The following is a 16,209-nucleotide window of genomic DNA, read 5'->3' on the forward strand; positions in this document are numbered from 1 at the left end:
CTAAACAGATGGGAGGGCAGGCTAACCATAGTACACATAGGCCATGGAGCTGCTCTGCTGATTAGGACTGTACATAGATTATATTTCATTTTGACCTAAATTGATTCATGCTGCAGGTGACACTCGTTATGGTGGCGAAGAGTGGATTTAACCAGTAAAGCTTATTGAACAAATGACCTTGAGGTGACACTGATTCCCCCTGATCTCTTTCCCAGAGAAACAATACTGATAATTAAACCATAAACATTAGGTTGATAATAGGCTGGGTGTTTCCATTGACATTATGAATGTTATCACGGGACAGAACCACACCCCCACCCACAGACAGATACTACTCACGTCAGTCTCCAGTATGTTGTACATGCTGGTCTCGGCCACATCTTTAGACTCGTGGAACTTCTCCAGGGCCTGTCTTAGCTCCTCGTCTGGGATCTTCCCTTGGCGCTTCTTCTTATAGTCGTAATCCAGACGCCTTCCCTCCAGCTTTTTCAGATGGTGCTGGGGGACGGGAGGAGAGGACGATGGGGAGAGGAGAAGGGATGGGTAGATGAGGAGAGGGGAGATGAAGGTATGGGGGATGTAAATTCTAGAGATGACAAAGATATTGATTTCTGCAGCAGATGGATAAGTGTGTAATGTAGTACAGTACCTGTATCTCTCGAAGGTCCTTGTCACACAGGTTTTGTAATGGATCGATGAAGTTCTGTTTAACGTCTATGTCTAGAGAGTCCTTCACCTCCGCCAGCCTCTTCATGGTATCCCCCGCATCTACTAGAGCCCCACCTTACACAGAGCAAGAGCAGAAGCTTAGTCAAATGTACAAATGAAAAACAACACTCCACATAACTGGTGCCATCTACACACACACACACACACACACACACACACACACACACACACACACACACACACACACACACACACACACACACACACACACACACACACACACACACACACACACACAACGTACCAAAGTTGGTTTCCTCCCCTAGGTCCCGGCCGTACTTGACCATACACTCTCCCAGCAGGCCCTCAGCCTGGGGATAGCCTGGGTTCTTCACCTGGCCTCTGATCTTAGACATGGTGTTCAACATAGAGAGCTTCGCCCGCGACGCTGAGAGGGGGAATGGAGGAGAGGGATGCAGAGAAAGGATGGGATGGAGAACGAGTCAGATGGAGAGGTGGTACTTAGTTATACAGTACCAGTCAAAAGTTTGGACACCTACTCATTCCAGCGTTTTCTTAATTTTTTACTATTTTCTACATTGTAGAATAATAGTGAAGACATCAAAACTATGAAACACATATGGAGTCACGTAGTAATCAAAAAGGTTAAGTCAAAATATATTTTATATTTAAGATTCTTCAAAGTAGCCACCCATTGCCATGATGACAGCTTTGCATGCTCTTGGCATTCTCTCAACCAGCTTCATGAGGTAGTCACCTGGAATGCAATTCAATTAACAGGTGTGCCTTTTTAAAAGTTAATTTGTGGAATTTCTTTCCTTCTTAATGTGTTTGAGCCAATCAGTTGTGTTGTGACAAGGTTGGGGTGGTATACAGAAGATGGCCCTATTTGGTAAAAGAACAAGAACAGGAACAGCTCAAATAAGCAAAGAGAAATGACAGTCCATCATTACTTTAAGACATGAAAGTCAGTCAATAAGGAACATTTCAAGAACTTTGAAAGTTTCTTCAAGTGCAGTCGCAGAAACCATCAAGCTCTTTGATGAAACTGTCTCTCATGAGAACCGCCACAGGAAAGGAAGACCCCGATTTACCTCTGCTGCAGAGGATAAGTTCATTAGAGTTACCAGCCTCAGAAACTGCAGCCCAAATAAATGCTTCACAGAATTCAAGTAACAGACACATAAACATCAACTTTTCAGAGGGGACTGCGTGAATCAGGTCTTCATGGTCGAATTGGTGCAAAGAAACCACTACTAAAGGACACCAATATGAAGAAGAGACTTGCTTGGGCCAAGAAACACGAGCAATGGACATTAGACCGGTGGAAATCTGTCCTTTGGTCTGATGAGTCCAAATTCCTGATTTTTGGTTCCAACCGCCGTGTCTTTGTGAGACGCAGAGTAGGTGAACGGATGATCTCCACATGTGTGGTTCCCACCGTGAAGCATGGAGGAGGAGATGAGATAGTGCTTTGCTGATGACACTGTCAGTGACTTATTTAGAATTCAAGGCACACTTAACCAGCATGGCTACCACAGCATTCTGCAGCGATACACCATCCCATCTGGTTTGGGCTTAGTGGAACTATCATTTCTTTTTCAACAGGCGAATGACCCTCCAGGCTGTGTACGGGCTATTTGACCAAGAAAGAGAGTGATGGTGCTGCATCAGATTACCTGGCCTTCACCATCACCCGACCTCAACCCAATTGAGATGGTTTGGGATGAGTTGGACCACAGAGTGAAGGAAAAGCAGCCAAAAAGTGCTCAGCATATGTGGGAACTCCTTCAAGACTGTTGGAAAAGCATTCCTCATGAAGCTGGTTGAGAGAATGCCAAGAGTGTGCAAAGCTGTCATCAATCAAGGAAAAATCTCAAATATACTTTTTGGTTACTACATGACTCAATATGTGTTATTTAATAGTTTTGATGGCTTCAGTATTATTCAACAATGTAGAAAATAGTTTTTTTTAAATTAAGAAAAACCCTTGAATGAGTAGGTGTGTCCAAACATTTTTTCTGTGATTTAGCAGGAAATACATTTTACACAATAACACAATTGTTATTAATGCAGTCTCTTCCTGGTGCGTAGTCTCACCTGGGTTGGGCTGTAGGTACTCAGAGGTTTTGGAGATTACCTCCACCACAGCTTTGCTGGTGACATCTACTTTCTACAAAACACAGGGGACATCACTAACAACCATAAGGAAATATGAAACGCCATGGCTGTGTCCAAATACACATACTTGCATTCTAAATAGTAGGCATTTTGGGTATGCAAAAAATAAAGTTTTATAGTATGTGAAATTTAGTATGCTTTAAAATGCCAGGATACTTATTTAGGCTTTTCCTCTAGTACAATTCGCTTCACACTATTAAGGAAGAGAATTGTCTTTTCACGTGGTTGACAACAGCTGATAATCTGAATATGGGAAGTGCACGCGCTCTACAAAAAGTAACGAATGGCAGGGAAGAAGTGCGTTTGCGCATTAGATGACCCCTTCTGTGTGGTTGAGTAGTATGTGGATATGTGTTGATCACTGCATTGGTTTTTAGTAAATAGTACGTTCTAAATAGTATGTAGTATGATTAGTGCACAGTATTCAGTTTAAGTAAGTAGTGGGTAAACCAGATTTTGGATATGCACCATGTCTTCCCCATCTTCCAAATCCTTTATTTGTGATGAGACTAGTTACCAAACAGGCTATGAAAAAGGTAATGAAATATTGTCACTATATTGTACTGCTAAATGAAAATTACTTTGTGAAACAACCAATCATGTTCCTTCACTGAAGGTGTGTAAGTGATGGCTTTGGTTGTTGATTGCTGGAGTTCTCCGTGACAGTTGACCGGAGCAGCAAAGGCAGGTGCTCTTACAATCTGCCACTCCCTCTATGTATAACATGTATCTATACACAGGGCTCCCACATGAATACTATACTGATACACTGTACACAGTGTGCAAACTGAGACTGTTCACAAAGAATAACCCTAACCCATGTTCTCGTAATGTTTTGTGAATGTGGCTGTATAGATGGAATGAGTAGGTGTGTCCAAACTTTTGACTGGTACACACACACACACACACACACACACACACACACACACACACACACACACACACACACACACACACACACACACACACACACACACACACACACACACACACACACACACACACACACACACACACACACACACACACACACACACACACACACACACATATATATAAACTCAGCAAAAAAAGAAACAACTAATTAATTAATTAATTAACAATTAATGAACATGCACCTGTGGAACGGTCGTTAAGACACTAACAGCTTACAGACGGTAGGCAATTAAGGTCACAGTTATGAAAACGTAGGACACTAAAGAGGCCTTTCTACTGACTCTGAAAAACACCAAAAGAAAGATGCCCAGGGTCCCAGGGCAAGAAATTGCAATGTCCGTACTGTGAGACGCCTAAGACAGCGCTACAGGGAGACAGGACGGACAGCTGATCATCCTCGCAGTGGCAGACCACGTGTAACAACACCTGCACAGGATCGGTACATCTGAACATCACACCTGGTACAGGATGGCAAAAACAACTGCCCGAGTTACACCAGGAACGCACAATCCCTCCATCAGTGCTCAGACTGTCCGCAATAGGCTGAGAGAGGCTGGACTGAGGGCTTGTAGTCCTGTTGTAAGGCAGATCCTCACCAGAAATCACCTGTAACAACGTCGCCTATGGGCACAAACCCACCGTCGCTGGACCAGACAGGACTGGCAAAAAGTGCTCTTCACTAACGAGTCGCGGTTTTGTATCACCAGGTGTGATGGTCCGATTCGCGTTTATCGTCGAAGGAATGAGCGTTACACCGAGGCCTGTACTCTGGAGCGGGATCGATTTGACGCTGGAGGGTCCGTCATGGTCTGGGGCGGTGTGTCACAGCATCATCGGACTGAGCTTTTTGTCATTGCAAGCAATCTCAACGCTGTGCGTTACAGGGAAGACATCCTCCTCCCTCATGTGGTACCCTTCCTGCAGGCTCATCCTGACATGACCCTCCAGCATGACAATACTCCACCAGCCATACTGCTCGTTCTGTGCGTGATTTCCTGCAAGACAGGAATGTCAGTGTTCTGCCATGGCCAGCGAAGAGCCCGGATCTCAATCCCATTGAGCACGTCTGGGACCTGTTGGATCGGAGGGTGAGGGCTAGGGCCATTTCCCCCAGAAGTGTCCGGGAACTTGCAGATGCCTTGGTGGAAGAGTGGGGTAACATCTCACAGCAAGAACTGGCAAATCTGGTGCAGTCCATGAGGAGGAGATGCACTGCAGTACCTAATGCAGCTGGTGGCCACACCAGATACTGACTGTTACTTTTGATTTTGACCCCACCTTTGTTCAGGGACACATTATTTAATTTCTCTAAGTCACATGTCTGTGGAACTTGTTCAGTTTATGTCTCAGTTGTTGAATCTTGTTATGTTCATACAAATGTTTACACATGTTAAGTTTGCTGAAAATAAACGCAGTTGACAGTGAGAGGATGTTTCTTTTTTTGCTGAGTTTATATATACAGTTGAAGTTGGAAGTTTACATACATTTAGGTTGGAGTCATTAAAACTTGTTTTTCAACCACTCCACAAATTTCTTGTTAACAAACTATAGTTTTGGCAAGTCGGTTAGGAGATCTACTTTGTGCATGACACAAGTAATTTTTCCAACAATTGTTCACAGACAGATTATTTCACTGTATCACAATTCCAGTGGGTCAGAAGTATACATACACTAAGTTGACTGTGCCTTTAAACAGCTTGGAAAATTCCAGAAAATTATGTTATGGCTTTAGAAGCTTCTGATAGGCTAATTGACATAATTTGAGTCAATTGGAGGTGTACCTGTGGATGTATTTCAAACGCAGTGCTTCTTTGCTTGACATCATGGGGAAATCAAAAGAAATCAGCCAAGACCTCAGAAAGAAAATTGTAGACCTCCACAAGTCTGGTTCAACCTTGGGAGCAATTTCCAAACGCCTGAAGGCACCACGTTCATCTGTACAAACAATAGTACGCAAGTATAAACACCATGGGACCACGCAGCCGTTATACCGCTCAGGAAGGAGACGCGTTCTGTCTCCTAAATATGAACGTACTTTGGTGCAAAAAGTGCAAATCAATCCCAGAACAACAGCAAAAGACCTTGTGGAGATGCTGGAGGAAACGGGTACAAAAGTATCTATATCCACAGTAAAATGAGTCCTATATCGACATAACCTAAAAGGCCGCTCAGCAAAGAAGAAGCCACTGCTCCAAAACCGCCATAAAAAAGCCAGACTACGGTTTGCAACTGCACATGGGGACAAAGATCGTACTTTTTGGAGAAATGTCCTCTGGTCTGATGAAACAAAAATACAACTGTTTGGCCATAATGACCATCGTTATGTTCGGAGGAAAAAGGAGGATGCTTGCAAGCCGAAGAACACCATCCCAACCGTGAAGCACGGGGGTGGCAGCATCATGTTGTGGGGTTGCTTTGGTGCAGGAGGGACTGGTTCACTTCACAAAATAGATGGCATCATGAGGGAAGAAAATTATGTGGATATATTGAAGCAACATCTCAAGACATCAGTCAGGAAGTTAAAGCTTGATCGCAAACGGGTCTTCCAAATGGACAATGACCCTAAACATACTTACAAAGTTGTGGACAACAAAGTCAAGGTATTGGAGTGGCCATCACAAAGCCCTGACCTGAATCCTATACAAAATTTGTGGGCAGAACTGAAAAAGCATGTGCGAGCAAGGAGTCCTACAAACCAGATTCAGTTACACCAGCTCTGTCAGGAGGAATGGACCAAAATTCACCCAACTTATTGTGGGAAGCTTGTGGAAGGCTACCTGAAACGTTTGACCCAAGTTAAACAATTTAAAGGCAATGCTACCAAATACTAATTGAGTGTATGTAAACTTCTGACCCACTGGGAATGTGATGAAAGAAATAAATGCTGAAATAAATCATTCTCTCTACTATTATTCTGACATTTCACATTCTTAAAATAAAGTGGTGATCCTAACTGACCTAAGACATGGAACTTTTACTAGGATTAAATGTCAGGAATTGTGAAAAACTGATTTTAAATGTATTTGGCTTATTACTTAACGTCTATGGAGGAGAAAGTGCCATTCTAGGAACGTTCAAACAGAAAACACAATCGCCCAACTCTTTATATACATGGCTCTGGATAGGCCTAATATATTGAATTCTAAGTAACTAGCCTACTTCAGGTACTGGTCTTTAAATGTACAGTCAGAGGTATTATACCCTTTCCAAATCTTTGAAGTCTTCATCCAGTTTCGTTCCCTCTGCACCGCCGACCTTCTCACTGACCATCTGCACAGAGAGTGGGAGAGAAAAGGGTCATTGTTACACAATACATGTGCAGTTCATAAAAGTGGATCAGAAAGATCCCTCAACACATGATAGTTCTTACTTCTCATATTTAAAGAAAATACAGCTTGCCAGTTTCACCATTCACAAGAGTCTAGGTTCTAATAGCAGACAAAACAGTTTAATCTTAACTGACTTCAATCTGATCTGACTGACACCATCAAACACAACCCTGTAGGAAACAAGTTCTTCATTCTCTCATACACAGATACACCCCTGTGCAGAGACAAAGACCATTGTAGATCATTGTTGCCTCCATCAACCTGAAGTAGAATTCTAGAGATGCAGGAGAAGGACCAGATGCTGGAATCCTGTACAGTTTATTTTAGGACTATTTCTATAATGACCATGTACTGTAGAGTAGTGAATCATCTCATAACTTTCAACACAGGCTACAGGACCTTCGTCACATTCATCCCAACATGTTGTAACTTGTCGTGTGAGACACCAATATGTGTGCAGGGCAGGCCACCCAGCAGTAAATGCAGCCTACCCGTTTACCCTAGCTTCCGCTATCTCTTTCTTCCACCTTGTGGAAAAAGACTGCTTTATATACCTGCACTTTACACTGGACACGTGTAAAACAAATTCACCCTATCCCACCGCTCCTCTCTGGCTCAGTTTTGCTTCCTCCCTCATAAAATGTACAATAGAGATTATCCTCTCTCAACTACTGTATCTGACTACAATACAGTATGTAGTAAAGTCATCAATAAATCATTTTCAGCTTCGACCTGTTGCAAGTTCCATATGACGACCATGACATCACAGTTACACAACAAATATGAATGTATATCAAGACACACAGGGCAATTGGATGTCTTGACTGTACCACTTTCTGGAAATGTTTATTTGAACAATGACAATATCCAATGTTTTTGATGTGACGTAAACCACTATGCTAATTTAAATCAAATTAGGCACCCTTTCAAGACGAAACTTAGTACATATGCAGCATGTTTTAGGTCACGTACTGTAGTCAGCCATTCCAGTTTAAAAACGTTCTGTGGCACATCATATGCCATGAGTTTGTATGTTTTTTTATTTCCCCATAGGCTACTGGTAATTCTTTGTCATGCAAGTAGCATACATTTTCTCTCCTTTCTGCCATGTCAGTCCTAAACATGTTAGGAAGGTCTAGCTTACTCAATTATGACCAGGGAAAAAAACAACTGCACGTGGGGACAATGGGATGGTTCTGCAGCAGACAATTCCAGTGACAAGGCACAACATCTACCCACTACTCCTGTCCTTTCTGAGGCCCATACATGACCAGCCATTTACATTTTTGTCATTTAGCAGATCTTCTTATCCAGAGCGACTTACAGTAAGTAGTGAGTGTACAGTATATATTTTCGTACTGGTCCCCGTGAGGGGCTTCACTCTAACTAGGGGAGACGTTTAGGCTATGCATTTCCACCTCTCTCAGCCTTTTTGCAAATGTAACAAACTAGTTTGCCTATAGGCACTTGGTGGGTGCAGAAGCTAGCCTGCCTTTAGATTACAGTAATTAAAGATGCCCTATGAAGACCTTGCTCTGCTAAAATTCTAATAGTTCGCCTACTTTCAGTTTGTGACACAAAACAAGCAAGTATAGTGTAGAGAATCATTGTACCATCTAAACTGTGAAATATATTTTCCATAACCAAAAATATCATTTTTTTCAGCTGTTTGAAGCTGGTGTACAAAGTCGAAACTAAAAGACGCAAAAAACTCAACTTAAGACCGGGAAGCATAGAAATGGCACACATAGAACAAATCTCGCTTCATAGACTTGCTTTCAATAAGAATGACAGATCTATAACTTACATTTCTATGTGAATTTGGTTGGGTCGCCCAAAAAGTTGCATATTGCAACTTTACATTTAACTAACATTCAATACAGTCACAAAAAAAGTGAGCTTGGTGAGAGCAAAATTATCATGTTTTTGGTTCTGTGACACGATGATCATGTGGCATTTGGGTTTACTGAAACAGTCCACAATGAGTTATGCCTATCTACTTCAGGGGGAGGACATGATTGTGGTTTGCATTGGGCAAAGAATGTACCAGAGTGAACAAAGCACTGTATGGTGGTTCAGAAAATATGTACTTCATAGTACCAATTGTTGTTACCACACTTGTACACTGCTTTTACACTGAGTGTCAGATCTGATGGTAGAAATGGATACGCAGCAAACAAAGTGATGACTTAATGTTCATGCTGCTACTGATCCCGCACCTAATGTGTAAGCCAGAGAATGGATAACCTGAACCCACACAGCATCTGGGGTAGAAAGTTCACTGACTGAGGGATATAGGAGAGGGGAAAGTGACTCATATAGAGGAATCTGAGCAGGGACAAAGAGCAACAGCCACAGTTACCGTGCTGGAGCTAATAGAATCCGTGTCTTAGCCCATAAAAACACATTTTTGCTTTCCATCAACAGGTGGGAGTGTTCAGCTCTCCGAGTCTTCCTAACCACAAAACGGCTACGTTGTCAAAACATCATGGATGGTGGCTGTGTTAGCCTTTCATAGACCTGGGGGGGGATTCTTAGAATAAAAAAAGTTGGCCTACAGCTGTTTTTTTAAAGTATATCAAACAAACAAAAAAACTCCACACCAAAATAAATTGATTCATTTCAGCTATGCCGTGAGGCAGACACACAAGGCCACTTACTCGGCTGCTACTGCTAGCTAGATTAAGAGGGAGAGCACATCACTGACGCCTGAAAATAGCATCTCTTTTACACAGATAATGGTGTGATTGTAATCTTATTGGGAGCGAGACTACGTAATAGTGAGTCATCTGCCTCCTTAACAATGGGCCAACCACTGCCAGGCTTGTGGTATCCTTTTACACAACATTATAGAAAAACATTTCAGAACTGAACTGACACCTAAAGGAATCACACACCGATCATCAGCCTCACACTGGCCCCAAAGACCCTGAGGGGACAACTTGGCTGTGAAGAACAATGGAAACCTGCTGGCCAAATGAACATACAATGTCATGATAGGCCTATACATCTTGATGTAGTCACACAATGTGAGATTATGCAACATGTGAGAATTTAGAAATAAAGCATCCTACAAAGAATGTATTATTTGAGAGACATGGCTGTGCCTGTGCCATTTATAGTATGAGGTCTCCAATGCCTACAGCAGAAATGTAGTTGTGGTGTGGCACATAGGCTTGTTTACTTCATATAGGCTTGCTTACTCTTAAAGTGATAGTTAGAGACTTTGGCAATGAAGCCCTTTATCTACTTCCCCAGAGTCAGAAGAACTTGTGGATACCATGTTATGTGTCTGCGTTCAGTTTGAAGGAAGTGGCTTTTCTAGAATTACATAAATTGCTAACTAACATTAGCGCAATGACTGGAAGTCTTTGGGAATAGCAAGTTCTTCAATACTGGATGCAGAGACATAAAAATTGTAAATTTGCATCATTTTGTGGAATTCAATTGGTGCTTGTGTATTTTCATTAGTTGTCATGCATGTTATCACATGCACACAGCATACAGAGTCTAGTTTGAGAAGCAGAATAGCCCATCCCCTGTCAGATGGCATAAGAGCAGCTCCTCAAAAAGCTTGTACTGGGGTGAAACGTGCTTTTATAAGCCCAGTCATTGCGTAAAAAATAACAATTCTAAATGCAATCGCATGGTAAAAACTGTTTTGATAGGCACAATTAAAAACAATTGTATTTCTCAATCTCAACTCGTAATTAAGGCGTCCCATTCGCCATTCGAGTGCCTAGGCGACAGTCACCTGTAGGCAGGCTATCAGCGCGTCACCATCCACTCTGCAATGTAAGCTTGAGGCAGTATAATTGTTTGAAACCTAAACATTTTACTTCACTCTAAATAATGCTAGTCATATTAGCAACCCATTGTAGTCGTTGCTATTAAATTCCCCTCTTTCTACGTTTCTAACAGATTTTCATCTCTGTTAGAATTCTCTAAAATGATGTTTCAGGTGGCTTATGGTAGAGAAATGAACATTCAATTCTCTGGCAACAGCTCTGGTGGACATTCCTGCAGTCAGCATGCCAATTGCACGCCCCCTCAAAACTTGAGACATCTGTGGCATTGTGTTGTGTGACAAAACCGCACATTTTAGAGTGGCCTTTTATTGTCCCCAGCACAATGGGCACCTATGGAATGATCACGCTGTTTAATCATCTTCTTGATTTGCCACACCTGTCAGGTGGATGGATTATCTTGACAAAGGAGAAATGCTCACTAACAGGAATGTAAACAAATTTCTGCACAACATGAGAGAAATACGCCTTTTGTGCATATGGAAAATGTCTGGGTTCTTTTAATTCAGCTCATGAAACATGGGACCAACATTTTACATGTTGCGTTTATATTTTTGTTTAGTATATTAGCTACTTCCATTACAGGAGTTGCATGCTCAATAATAGGCTATAACCTTTCGACTGTAAGACGATAGGCTTCCTATTGTTGAACGTTTCCATTAAGCTCTTAATTAAAGATGTCCCTTCCTTGTTGGCATGCATAGCATTTTAAGTTGTTCACATAATTTTCCTGCTGGGAAAAAATGTAACCATTTGTTGACCGGTTAATGAGGGTCAGTTAGTTGGCAGCAAAATTTTCTAAAATTTGCATCCAAATATACAATTGATCAGTTAGTGCTCTGTGTGTAATACACCTTTCAAACCAAGGCATTTCCCCACCAACTTTAGCATCACGCCAACTTTTTGCCAGTGGTGAAAAGTACATAAGTAAAAATACTTGAAAGTACTACTTAAGTTGTTTTTTGGGGCATGTCCTTTACCATTTATATTTTTGACAACTTTTACTTCACTACATTCCTAAATTAAATTATGTACTTTTTACTCCATACATTTTCCCTGACACCCAAAAGTACTTGTTACATTTCAAATGCTTAGCAGGAAAGGAAAATGGTCAAATTCACAGACTTATCAAGAGAACATCACTGGTCATCTCTACTGCCTCTGATCTGGTGGACTCACTAAACACAAATGCTTTGTTTGTAAATTATGTCTGTGTTGGAGTGTGCCCCTGGCTGTCAGTAAATAAAAATAAGAAATGTCAAATGATTTATACTTAAGTATATTTTAGCAATTACATTTACTTTTGATACTTAAGTATATTTAAAACCAAATACTTTGACTTTTACTCAAGTAGTATTTTATTGGGTGACTTTCACTTGAGTCATTTTCTATTAAGGTATCTTTACTTTTACGCAGGTATAACAATTGGGTACTTTTCTATCACTGGTATCATGAAGACACATTGAGTGTAAGATCCTACGCCTGATGAAAGTTGGATCAAAAAAGCATGGGCTTGCCTTGGGCTCCATTTAAAAATCTCACCTTTTAATATTTTTAAAAAAATATATGAGAGCAGTTCCACACGTTGCTGTGCCGCAAGTTGTGTGGGAAAAATATTTGTTGTATTTTATTCTGTTATAATTTTCTTACCCTATAATGTGTGTGTGTTGAATTTGATCAGGGTAGCCCAAGTGTGTCTTGTCTGTTTAATGAACAAAATTATTGATTTCATGTGCATGGCGTAGCCATACAGGCTGCACAAACCAGTAGCATAATTAAACTCAAAATACATTTATTATTTTGGAAATACATTTTATTAGTCTTATGTTTCTTAGGACCTGCCAGAAACAATTTAATACTGAATTTCTTTGTGATGGTGTATAGTCAATAGTTTTATTAAAATAAACGTCTACTCCCACACTTGCTGGCATGGGCACGGGACATATAAAAGGCTTATCCTGGCAAGAATGTGGTAACATAATGTAAAGTCTGTCTGTAAAGAGTATATGTAACTAGCCTATAAGCGACAGGGGCCAATGCCACTGTACATGTTAACTTAACCTTTTGAGCGGCATATGATCCTTCAGCTGACTGCTCCCTTTGTGAGTGAATATGATAGGATCAGCCATCTGCAGATTCTACTCTGACCCACCATTTCCTCTCACATTCCCACCAACTTCCCTGTACGTGTTGCAAAGTATGCTAGTGATGCTGCAGGACAATGAAAGGCATTTCATTCAGATATCGATAGTCAAATTAAGTATTAATTATGACACTTGGTATGTGTGCGTACACAAGTTGAATAATGTGTAGGCCATGTTTGACAGGTTTGTAAAATGTGGTGAAAAGGGGATAGTAAAAAAACAAAAACATGGGCGTGTGCTACGGGGTGCTGCAGCTATATTCATTTTCTAATGCCAACTTCCTGCATTCCATAAGAACAGAAAAACAGTGCTGCAGAAAACATATGAAACCAATTCCTACAAGTAGGCCTATTTCCAATCACATGCAGTCATTGCTAGTGACAACACAACTGCATGCTCTGAATAAGCATATTATTTTGTGCCTTGCAGGGGAGAGTCATATTTCTTGTTGGCGTCAGGCATTATTGACTCCTATGAAACTGCATTGCAGTCCAATCAGGAAGAACGCACATCATTTCTCTCTCTTAGCCCCCTGTAACACATGCACGCAAACAAATGTAAAAAATACAGTACATACATACACGCACACACGCACAAACACTGCAGTTTTGGCCCTCCATTTCCTCTTTCACGTTCTGTCTTCCCAATGGATTGACTCTTTTCCCTATCTCTTCATATTCCTCTTTTTATCTCCTCAAAGGGGATCTGAGCCCGCTCCTAAAAGGATATTGGGGTATAAAGCAAAAGTCTTTCCTGCTGAGATCAACAGGGACAGGATGAGACTGACTCAAAAGTAGGTTGATACATTGCTATGTTTTCATTTATAAAGCCCTTTTACAAAAAGTCCCACTGTACTTATCACTACACTTTAGACATATGAGTTACCAGACCCGGTCTAAGGGATGGCTAACGCTGGAAATTCCTTTCGTCTCAGGTTTTTTTTGTTTTTTTGCACCTTATTTGTGGAACAATCTAAATGATCTGAAATTTTATGTTTTGGTGCCTCTAGGCAAATTCATAACGCTGATTGACGACCTTATTACAGTGTTTTTCTTTCTGCTTGCGTTTAGTATTTTTATTTTGATATATGTATTTTCTGTAATTCAGGGCTCATCTGTAAAAGACACCTTGGTCTCAGTATACTAAAACAAATAAAATAAATAAAATAAAGTATTAGTAATCAACCCTCAGAACAGATCAGCCAGGGCTCCAACTGAGGAAAACAAATTTAAATCATCCATCTTCTGTCTACATAACCAACAAGATATTGGCACTTTGAAATTAGAATTTGAATGAAATTAGTTACAGCAGAGATATCCTATGCTCTACAAGAGTGTTCCAATGTGTGGGGCAACGGTCGGCAGAATGGGAGGCTGAGTAAAAAGTTTGGGAACCTCTGCTCTACAAGCCAACTAACAAAACCACAACAGCATGTTGCCCCTGGTATCCCCAGGGTATAGCTTTTTTTTAGCCTAGTAACAGTAAGGACATTGGAATATGTTACCTGAAGGTGTGTACACCCTCAGCTTGCCTGTTGAGTGACAGTACACGTGTCAGGTCTGTCAGCTATCTAGACTAGTACTGTTAGCTGGGTAGCTGTGTGTACTAGGATAGCTAACTACCTGGGAAGTGTTTTTCTTGAAATTCTAGCTAAGTACATAAAAAGTAGCTAATTTACGTTAGCGAGCTGGCTGGCTAGCTAACAAACGTTAGCTGTCAAGTTTATCATGGCATTCTTTGGAAGGTTCTTGCCACGTTTTAACTTTAGTTTTCCCATGAAATGATGAAAGACTGATAACTAGCTAAATAACTTACAAAAACATGAACAAAAAAGAGAGCTATGTATAACTAGCTAATGTTACTACAAAATGAGCCGAGCCAGTAACTTAGCTAGCAAGCTAAACTTCATAAAAGTTCATGCAAGCTAGCTACCTAGCAAACTCAGATAGATTTATTTTTTAACCCGTTTGTTATGTAAAATCACTAACATTAGCAAGCTAATACTTATTGAAACAAATCTGTATTAGGAGGGGAGGAAAGTTGTTTGCTAACCTGGCTGGCTTTATAAAACTGCTTCTTGAAGCCCGCTACAGACATCTTGGAACCAGTCGTTCACCTTTGCCGTAATAGGATTAAATTTGATACAATAACTATTACTAGCTAAAATAGTTGTACGCCGCGGTCATATGATTGCGTTAAAATCGTTCTCCTTTACAGTACACGCCGACGAGGATGTCCTGCGGTTCACGATTGTGACTAGAAATGCTATTGAACAAGGGCGCAGATCTCTATAAAGTGCATATAGGTCTTCAAAAACTCTAGGACTAGGTATGAGTATATCCAGTGTACACTTTTAGCTGCACCAAACCGTTAACTCGACACCTCCAACATATCATTGCGCTCGCTGCACATTCCAAGTTGTCTCTCCATAAGCAAACGTGCAGCGCCCTCTATCGCACACAAGAGGAGCAGGCCAATATGGTCTGTGTTCACTTTTTTCCCCACAGGGTGGCATAAGTGTTTTTCAATAATTGTCGATGTGTCTACTTCAGTCTCAAGTACTTTAGTTGAAAACCACTTCAAACTCACTCATGCTCAGTGTTGGGGAGTGGTGAACTACATGTAGTCTAACTAGTAATTAAACTGCATGTTGCAGTAGCTTGGTGGTATAGTTGAACATTGAAATCTTGGTAGTGCTTTCGGTAGTTAATAACTTTTTGTCATGTAGTAGTGTAGCTATAATAACTGAAACTACACACAACTTTTTTTGCTAAATAAAATACTATTTTGGGTGAAATTGTCCTTAAGTGGGAACCCCTCCTCACAAGTCCTTAAGTGGGAACCCCTGCTCGCCTCACAAGTCGTCTATACTGGCAGCTTCATTAAATAGTACCTGCAAAACACCAGTCTCAACGTCAACAGTGAAGAGGAGACTCCGGGATGCTGGCCTTCTAGGCAGAATTCCTCTGTCCAGTGTCTGTGTTCTTTTGCCCATCTTAAACTTTTCTTTTTATTGGCCAGTATGAGATATGGCTTTTTCTTTGCAACTCTGCCTAGAAGGCCAGCATCCCGGAGGCACCTCTTCACTGTTGACGTTGAGACTGGTGTTTTTCGGGTACTATT

The 16,209-nt window shown here is 41.1% G+C and overlaps 1 protein-coding gene across 2 annotated transcripts in view; it reads right to left on the bottom strand.

Moving 5' to 3' along the window:
- The window catches only part of LOC139578389 (endophilin-A2-like), a 30,167-nt gene extending 14,682 nt beyond the window's left edge, over window positions 1-15,485 (bottom strand). The window contains exons 1-6 of one of the 2 annotated variants that reach the window (XM_071405895.1): window positions 15,139-15,485; window positions 7,009-7,077; window positions 2,791-2,863; window positions 974-1,117; window positions 650-783; window positions 340-498 (exon numbers count right to left, since the gene is read on the bottom strand). In XM_071405895.1, the coding sequence (XP_071261996.1) occupies window positions 340-498; window positions 650-783; window positions 974-1,117; window positions 2,791-2,863; window positions 7,009-7,077; window positions 15,139-15,183 (624 nt within the window). In that variant the 5' untranslated portion in view covers window positions 15,184-15,485. Of the gene's footprint in view, window positions 1-339; window positions 499-649; window positions 784-973; window positions 1,118-2,790; window positions 2,864-7,008; window positions 7,078-15,138 lie in introns of those variants that run through there. The other variant, XM_071405896.1, reaches the window with a different exon arrangement.
- Between the last annotated feature and the right edge of the window lie 724 nt (window positions 15,486-16,209).

The sequence above is a fragment of the Salvelinus alpinus genome, chromosome 6 (assembly GCF_045679555.1).
Source record: "Salvelinus alpinus chromosome 6, SLU_Salpinus.1, whole genome shotgun sequence".
NCBI classification, from domain to species: domain Eukaryota; kingdom Metazoa; phylum Chordata; class Actinopteri; order Salmoniformes; family Salmonidae; genus Salvelinus; species Salvelinus alpinus.